At 39.8% G+C, this 9,479-nt stretch overlaps 1 protein-coding gene across 1 annotated transcript in view; it reads right to left on the reverse strand.

Moving 5' to 3' along the window:
* Nucleotides 1-1,454: 1,454 nt before the first annotated feature.
* Nucleotides 1,455-9,479, reverse strand: part of LOC110309812 — a 9,371-nt gene continuing 1,346 nt past the window's right edge. Inside the window, exon 2 of the mRNA XM_021182549.1 lies at nucleotides 1,455-1,656. Within this exon, the coding sequence (XP_021038208.1) occupies nucleotides 1,631-1,656 (26 nt within the window). The 3' untranslated portion in view covers nucleotides 1,455-1,630. The remainder of the gene's footprint in view (nucleotides 1,657-9,479) is intronic.

The raw sequence follows: 9,479 nt of genomic DNA on the forward strand, positions 1-9,479 counted from the left end.
CTGCCTCTGCCTCCCGAGTGCTGGGATTAAAGGCGTNCGCCACCACGCCCGGCTTGATTTCTAACTCTTACCCAGTATACTGCAATGCCTGATTTCTTTCACTATCTATCAACACTGGAGGCATTTCATCTGAACAAGTAGCATTCTTACGAAATTCAAAGCCCAAGGTTGGCTCAACAATTAACTAGGATGTTGGGACACCGGTGGATGCCAGGAAGCAATGTTCAATCTAACTTGGCAATTTGTCAAATCATTCCTTGGGGGTATCTATAATAAAACTATACTGAAAGAAGGCATGCAAAACCCTCCACAGACTATCACAAGGACAAATCTGGACCACATCCATATTACGGGATGCCAAGGACCTCCAGGAGACCCATTTCTGTGCAACTTTTTTGCCTCAGGACTGCAGCCAAGCTTTTGGACTTGTTTGCAGACTCCACTGGAGTGGGTGTGGCAGTTGTGGTCTATCTTGTAACCTCAGGATGAATGCAGGACCTGCTATTGATACAGGAAGTAAATGATCAAGGAGAGCTGTCTCCTTGCTGATTTCATTCTCTTCTTTGTACCTTTTCTGATGATGGGAAGCGGAAATTTCCAACAAAAATAGATTCACCTTCAGTGGAAACTGAAGTGGAAACTTCTGGTTTCTTTGGAAAATCAGTTATGTCAAATGATGTTTTGCTAAAGCAAATATGTGAAAGGATATGTGATGTTTAAAAAGAATATAAATATGACCACCAGACAGCAGGAGCTCGAGCATTGGTTCGCTTTACTCTGCCTTGCTATTCTTTGCTAACAGCACACATGTACTAGTTTGCCTTACATTGCATTGTTGAGCTCACTTGTGGTAACAACATAGAAACTCGCCAAAGAACTTCTCATGAGGTTCCCATGGCTTCTTGCTATTTCTGTGACCTTGTGCCAGTTGGTAGGCCTTCTGGTTTCTTCTGGATTGAACAGACCTTGCTGGTCCATGTGTGGTGTCTTCCAAGAGGACTGAATTACAGCTGCTGGTTCATATGTGGTGTCTGCTGAGAGGCCTGGACTGTAGCTGCTGATTCAAATTTGGTGTTTTCTACTGGACTGAACTGCTGATATCCTGACAACGAAGATTGGACTCACCCCCAGAGAACTATTTCTAAGCAGGTCTACTTCCCCTGTATCCTAATAACTTTTCCACTACTTCTGGTGGGATAGAGGGGAAGTGGAATGCTTATTAAAGTAGGCTGAGAAAAATGTATGCCTATACTCATCTGTTTCCATTTTCATTTTAATGATCATTTCCCCTCAAGCAGCCTGACACTGCAGGTCACACATGTGTACTCCTTTCCCTCGCTGAGTACTAACCCCTTTGCCAGTATAAAATACAGCATTCTTCTCCCTATTACTTTCCCTTGTTTGGGAATCAGTTCTGTCTGAAATTAGCAAATGTATAATCATTGATTTATTTACAAGTGAAACATTTATTTCTGTGAATGGTGCCCACTTTGTTTATATTCAATACACAGGATGGTTATATGTAAGTATGCTACCTCTCTAATAATCATCTTGTCCTAGATGTCATATTTTAGTTTTGTAGACAGTGTTGTAACTTTGGGTCTTGGAGTTACTTGAGAATCTTGTACTCTTAGCATTTCAGGTTCCTCTGGTTGGCTGGAAAACAAAACAAAACAAAAAAAAAACGTATAATCAGACAGATGCCTACCAGGAGCTGGAAGGGTCTGGATTTAAATTATTTGGACTAGGACTTAAATAATGCTCTGTCATGGCCTTTTCTTGCTAAATATTGTTTCTGAATTGGAGATATTGTCATGTGAGGTCAAAAGTGTAATAATAGAATGTACTGTAAAAATCCTAGGCTCCTACCTTCTCTTACTCCAATAGAAAGCTGGGTGCAGAGGGGAGCTTACATGCAGAACTCAAGGGAAAAGTCATTTTCTGAGGTTAGAGGTGGCTGCTGCCTTTGTTCTAATGTGGTCCTGGTGTTACTGTTGGTTCAGGTCTAGGCCAGGTATTTTAAGCAACTAGAATATAGGCTCACACAGTTTGCAAAAGTAGTGGTGGAACTTTATTCAAAGCAAATCTATAGAATAGGTCAGACTAGAGAGCCAAGAGCCACAGAGTGAATATACAGTCCTGGTTACTGTCCAAGGTGTTTATTTATGGGGTTCAAGGGAAAGAGGTGTTTGGTTACTCAGAGGCATAGTGAGTGTGGCTCTTATTTTGATTGATAGATTGATATAATCATTTTTCTACTACATATTTTCCCTCCCAGAATATGTTATTAGTCATATGTACACCCAATTATACATAGACATGAGATGGTAAAATTCACTTGAGGACACAGTTTTATCTTACTATACGTGTACATAAAACCAGTTCAGGCCAGATTGGTCCTTCTATCTTTGGATCAGGAAGTACTGAGAATCCATTTGAATAGAAGGCAGAAGAATCTCCACTGCATCAGAGTGCTGTCTGTCAGCAGAACATAGGCAGCTGCATAGGCAGAGCTGCATACATAGTGCAGCTCTCAGGCTGCCAAGTGCATATTAGAAAAGTATTGTATGTGGAGCCCAAACCAAGAGGAGTTCTAGGCTGCTAAATGATTCCTTTTGCTTGACTGGCTAGATTTTAGAAACCACACTGCTTTTTGTAGGAATTCCATTTTAAGACATATTTGATGGAATAATGTGTCTGTTGAAGTCTCATACAACTGAACAAAAAAGCAGTATTTTCACATAGCACTCAGAGAATCCACAAGTACAACGAATAGAGGATATTTCACTGGCTGGTTTTTGTCAACTTGACATAAGCTAGGATTAAACAAGAGGAGGGAGCCTTAGTTGAGAAAAAACCTCCATAATATTGGCCTGTAAGCAAGACTGTAGGGAATTTTCTTGATTAATGATTGGTATGGGAGGGCCCAGATAAATATGGGGGAATGCCACTCCTGGCCTGGCAGTCCAAGTTGATATTAAGAAAGCAAACCACAGGGAGCACAGCAGTAAGCAGCAGTCCTCCCCCATATCCACCCCCCTGAGTCTCTGCTAAAACCCTGGCCTTAAAACTAAAGGTTGTTGTAGTCATGCTGCTCATTACTACAGTAGAAAGTAAATAAAAGGACAGACACATATTCATCAAAAGTTACACGTTGACATGAGGCAACCTTCCCTATTGAGTGTGAACTCCTGTTTCCCTATATTGAAGAGTGTAAAATTCTCCTAGGCAGCAAAGCCCACATAGGGTCAATCAAGTCTCATCTGGCCACATGCACATATTTCTGAAATTGTAGCTTAATTAATGCCTGAATCCAGTTCTCCTGAATAGAAAGTTTATGGAAGTAAATACCAAAGTACTTGTCAGGGCTGTGCTTCTGTACTTGGTATTTGGTACAAGTACTTGGTATTTGCTACAAGTACCAAGTGTTATTGTCCCCAGTTTCATAATGATAGACAAGTACATGGAATTAGTTGATACTTGGCAACTTGAACAAGTGCAGACTCTGATCTCAAATTTCCAGAAGAATTCTGAGCCACCCAGTGCATGGCTTCCCATCCAAACCAAGGGAACCAAATAGGAAACTGAGTCCAGATTCACATCTCAGCAAAACTAGATCCATGCCCTGTCTTTTTAGGCAGCACCTCCATTGCATCTGTACTTGCCAATACTTACTTAAAGGCAGCAAGCTTAACCAGGGCTTGACTCCCTACCACTTCATGATTTCTAGTCTCTGTCCCTGGCTGCAGCTTCCCTGGTACCTGAGGAAACAGTGAATGAGGTTCATGACCAGTTCTAGGTCTCTCAATTTATCAGGGAAAAGCTAGGTTATTACCCTGATTGTTAGCTGTAAAATCTTTAGGGGCACTGGTTCCACTCATATATCTAGGGTATTTTCCAGGTATGTTCAGATAGTGAGAAGAGGCCAATGAGGAAAATGGATAGTGTTGCTCCAGGAGCATGCTGGCTGTGTCTTCCTTATTCCCATGGACACCAGGTCAGTCTGTTTGGGAAGCACAGCCCTGACACTGCTAAACTGCAGGTGTGGCAGGTGGCTCCTTCCATGGAGGAAGATTGGCTCATCAGGACTGACAGAGCACAGCTGGCTTTGCACTGGGGAATGAGAGTAGGGAACTATCGAATGGAAATGCTAGAAGTTGGGTCCAATAGTGAAGGGACACGGTGAGCAGGATGCTCAGAGAAAAATCTGGAAAAGAGGAAGAGCCCAGAATAGAGATAAGGTGGGATAATTGGGGGAAAGTGTGGATCAGAGGGGGAAGAAGGACAGAAAACAGAAAGGACAGATTGGGCTGGGGAGCAGGCTGAAGGCTAGAGCTGACAGGATGGGGGTAACACAGGAGGAACAAGCACAAGCAGAAAGAATGGGAGTGGGGAATTAGGTTTCATAAGGAAAATGCTGGGAAGCCATTTTGTCATCTTTTCAGAAGACACTCTGAACCTTTCTCTTCAGTAAAAACAGAGAGGGACTTTGCATGTGTGAGACCTGCTGTGGCAGTCATCTCCCAGGTACCTCATGTCCCATTGTGACTGAAAGAAACTGAAGCACCATTGCCTGCCTCTTGGTCCTATACATCAACCTCACCAAACCATGTCAAGTCTAAGAGTAATCAGGGGAGGTGTCAAATAAAAGAAGTGGAGCTTTAACATTTAACATTAGCCTGTGCTCATGTGATAGCATGGATATTTCCCTTCAGATAGCAGGACCAAGGCACAGAACAGAAGCAACTTGTTAGGACTGGGTGGGGTCAGGGGGGTTCCTGAAACAGGAACTAGGAAGAATCAGTGCTTCATGATCATATCTTCCAACACTCATTTACATCACTGTGACCATACCTATAAGGACCCCAGGAGAGTTTTCGGCCATGCAACAGACCCTACATTGTCCTAAGAACCAGAGAGGAAACAGAAAGCAAGTAATAAATCACCCAACAAGACCAGATATCAGCACCTAGAATTACAATCTTCCCAAAATCTGACACCAACATAAAAATGCAAAAACAGCTAGGACAATATGTGTCCACTAGAGCCAGGAGCCCTACTACGGCAGACCCTGAATATTGCAACATGTCTAAAGCATAAGACAAAGCCCTTTTAATAGGTTTTATGGATGTGATAAAAGGGAAATAGGTTGATTCCTTAAAGACATCTATGAAACCATAAATAATGAGGGAAAATGAGTGAACCCATCCAAGATGTGATCACTGAAACAGAATCAACAAAGAAAACCTAAACAGAGGGAAATCTGGAAGTAAAAAGTATTAAGGACTCAAAAAGGAGCCTTAGAGGCAAGACTTAGCAGCAGAATACAAAAGATGGAAGATAGAATCTTAGGCATTGAAGATGTGAGAGAAGAAATGCATACCTCATTAAAAGAAAAATTTTAAATCTAAAACAATCCTGACAGCAAACATTCTGGAAGTTTTAGACACTAGGAAAAGAGCAAATCTAATAGTGATAGAGGAGGTATAAGTAACAGGTTGAAACTATTTTCAACAAAACCAGAAAAGGAAAGCTCCCTAAAGTAGGAGGAGCCCGTCAAGGTCCAAGAGGCATACAGAATGCCAAACACTGGACCCCAAGACAAAGTTCCCTCACACATAATAATGAAAACACTGAGTGTACAGAACAAACAAATATTAAAGGCTGTATGAGAAAAAGACCAAATAACACATAAAGACAGACCTATTCAATATCACCTAACTTCTCAATTGAGAGGGCAAAAGCCAGAAGAGCCAGGAAAGATGTTCTAGAGACTCTGAGAAACCACAGATGTCAGACCAGACTACTATACCTAGTAAAATTTTCAATCACCAGAGATAGGAAAATTAAGGCATTCCATGATAAAACAAAGTTTAAGCAATATCTCTCAACAAAGCCAGCCTAACAGGAGGTGCTAGAAGGAAAATTACAACCTAAAGAGTTTAACCACATCCAAGAAGACACAAGTAATAAATAACCCAATATTGGCAAATCAAAACACTTGCTACACAACAACAGAATAATAGGAACTAACAACGCTGGTTGTTGATATCTCTCAGCATCAATAGTCTCAATTCCCCAATTAAAAGACACTGACTGAATGAATGCAAAAATCAAGATTCCTCCTTCTGCTGCATCCAAGAAATACATCTTAACATCAAGGATAGACATCACCTCAGGATAGTAGGATAGCAAAAGATTTTCCAAACAAATAGACCTAAGAAGAAACCTGGTGTACTGGCTAGTTTTGTGTCAACTTGACACAGCGGGAGTCATCACAGAGAAAGGAGCTTCAGTTGAGGAAATGCCTCCATGAGATACAACTGTAAGGCATTTTCTCAATTAGTGATCAAGGGGGNAAAGCCCCTTGTGGGTGGGAAAAATAAAAAATAAAAAATAAATAAAAGACATACTTCAACAAAGAAAAGGGGGCTGACAGCTGACCCATAGCCAACATCAACTCAAAGCAATTCCACTAAAATCAAGAACAAGACAAGGTTCTCTACTCTCCCTGTACCTATTCAATACAGTACTTAAAGTCTTACTACAGCAGTAAGAGAGCTGAAAGAGATCAAGAGGATACAAATTGGAATGGAAGAAGTCAAAATATCTTTATTTGAAGATGATATGATAGTATGCATAAATGACCTTAAAATATATGAAGACACTTTTACAGCTGATTAACACTTTAAGTGAAGTATCAGGATACAAAATTAACTCAAAAAATCAGTAGTCATCCTATATACAGATGATAAATGGACTGAAAAAGAACTATGGGAAACAATACCTTTCACATTAACCACAAAAAATACATAATATTTTGGGGTCTCTAACTAGGATAGGGAAAGACTTATACAAAAAAAACTTTAAGACATTGAAGAGGCCACAAAAAATACAAAAAATGTTGGGATGACTGTAACCAAGCTAGTGAAAGATTTATATGATTAAAAAAAAATTAAGACATTGAGGAAATAAATTGAAGACATTATTAGAAGACTAAAAGATGCCCTGTGTTCATGGATTTCTAGGTTTAACATAATAAAAATATCTGTCCTACCAAAAGCAATCTGCAGATCCAAGGAAATCTCTATCAAAATTCCAACACAATTATTCACATACCTTCAAAGAACAATTTTCAGCTTCATGTGGAAACAGAAAACCAAGACAGTTAAAACAATCCTGAATAATAAAAGAACTGCTAGAGGTATCACCATCCCCGATATAAAGTTGTACAATAGAGCAAATGTAATAAAAACAAAATGGTATTAGCACAAAAACAGACTCATTAGTAAATAAAATTGAATTGAAAACCCAAATCCACACGCCTATGGACATGTGATTTCTTTTAATGAAGAAGCTAGAAAAATACACTAGAATAAAAGGACAGCATCTTCAACAAATGATTCTGAGCAAACTGAATCTTTGCATGCATATAGAAGAATCAAAATAGATTCATACTTATCAGCCTGCACAAAACTGAAGGCCAAATAGGTCAAAACCCTCAGCATAAATCTAAATACACATGAACCTGAGTGTAGCCTTGAACTCATTGGCACAGGAGACAGCTATCTGAACACTCTTAGCACAGGCACTAAGATCAACAATTATAAATGGGATCTCATGAAACTGAAAAGCTTTTGCATAGAAAAAAACACCATCATTTCAGACAAAGCAGCAGCCAGCAGAATGGGAAAAGACTTCAACTACACATCCAATATATTTGGCCAATGCCCAAAATATATAAAGAACTAAAAAAACCTAGACATCGAGAAAACGAATAACCCAATTTTAAAATGGGATCTAGATTAATTCTTTTTTTTTAAGATTTATTTATTATTATACAAAAGTACACTGTAGCTGTCTTCAGATGCACCAGAAGAGGGTGTCAGATCTCATTACAAATGGTTGTGAGCCACCACGTGGTTGCTGGGATTTGAACTCAGGACCTTCGGAAGAGCGGTCGGTGCTCTTAACCACTGAGCCATCTCTCCAGCCCTACATGGAGAATTCTTGATAGGGGAAACTCAAATGAGTGAGAAACACTTAAATGTTAGGCATCCTTCACCATCAGGGAAGTGCAAACCTAAACTACACTGGTATCTTATCTTACACGTGTAAGAATGGTTAACATCAATAAAACAAGTAATAACTCATACTGGCAAGGATGTGGAGTAAAAGAAACACTCATCCATTGCTGATGGGAATGCAGATTTTTACAGACACTATGGAAATCAGTGTGGCAGTTCTTCAAATGAAGGGACTCTAAATACCTCATGACACAACTATACTATTTTGGGGCATATACCCAGCAGTCACTTCATCCTAGCACAGAGACACTTCTTTAACAATGTTCACTGATGCTTTATAATAGCCAGAAATTGGAATCATCCTAAATGTCCTTCAACAGAAGAATGGATGAAGGAAATATGGTACATTTACATAATGAAGCCATTACTCGGCCATTTTAAAAATGGAATCATAAAATCCACAGGTAAATGGATAGAACTAGAAAAAAAATCTAAATGAAGAACCCAGAACCAGAAAGAAAAATTTGTTAGGTTTTTCACTTATATGTGGCTATTAGTTGTTAAGTCAATGTAGAGCCACAGATATTAGGTATATAGTAAGGGACTAGTGGGAACAGGGAGCTATCCCTAGGACAGGGAAATAGACTAGATAGTTATGGATAGAAATGGGGAGTCTGGACCAGCAAAACCAAGTAGAAAGAGAGAGCAAAGAATACGAGAGGGGAAATATGGGGAGGAACAAGGGTGATTTGAAAGATAGTATGGAAAACTAAAACAGTAGAAGCTCCATAAAATATATATAGATATAAAGGAGATCTAAATGAAATCGCCAAATAATGGGAGATATAGAACCCCAGTTGACTGTCTCTTGTCACCAAATGAAGCTTCCAGTCCCAGGACTGGATTACATCTAATTAAGTTGTTGGCCAGAGGGATCCCATAGGAACTCTTCCCCCCCCTCAAAAAAAAAAAAAAACCCAGTCTATTTCCAAGGTTATAGGTTGCTCTCCATAAATTGACACCAAGTCCCCATTGCTGAAGACAACGCTATACAACTCATTGAACATAGAGAAGCCAAGCTGGCGCTACTTAGTCTTTGGTACAGTTAGGTACTCTTCATACTCCCAAAGGAGAAACATAAACACCAACCCAGCCACAAACTATTTGATCTGCAGTGGTGTCCTGCCTTCAAGATATTCTGATGCAATGGTGGCAAATAGTTTGTGGGAGTAGCCAACCAGTATCTGATTTGATTGAAGGTCCACTCCATGAGATTGAACCCATATCTGACACTGCTTGGGGAACCAAGAACTTGAGAGTAGATGGTCTAGAAACACAGGGAGAAGTCAAACACTACTGTTTGTTAAAAAGTGAAAAGAAAAGAAAAGAAAAGAAAAGAAAAGAAAGAAGGAAGGAAGGAAGGAAGGAAGGAAGGAAGGAAGGAAGGAAGGA

Source organism: Mus caroli, chromosome 14 (assembly GCF_900094665.2).
Source record: "Mus caroli chromosome 14, CAROLI_EIJ_v1.1, whole genome shotgun sequence".
Lineage (NCBI taxonomy): Eukaryota > Metazoa > Chordata > Mammalia > Rodentia > Muridae > Mus > Mus caroli.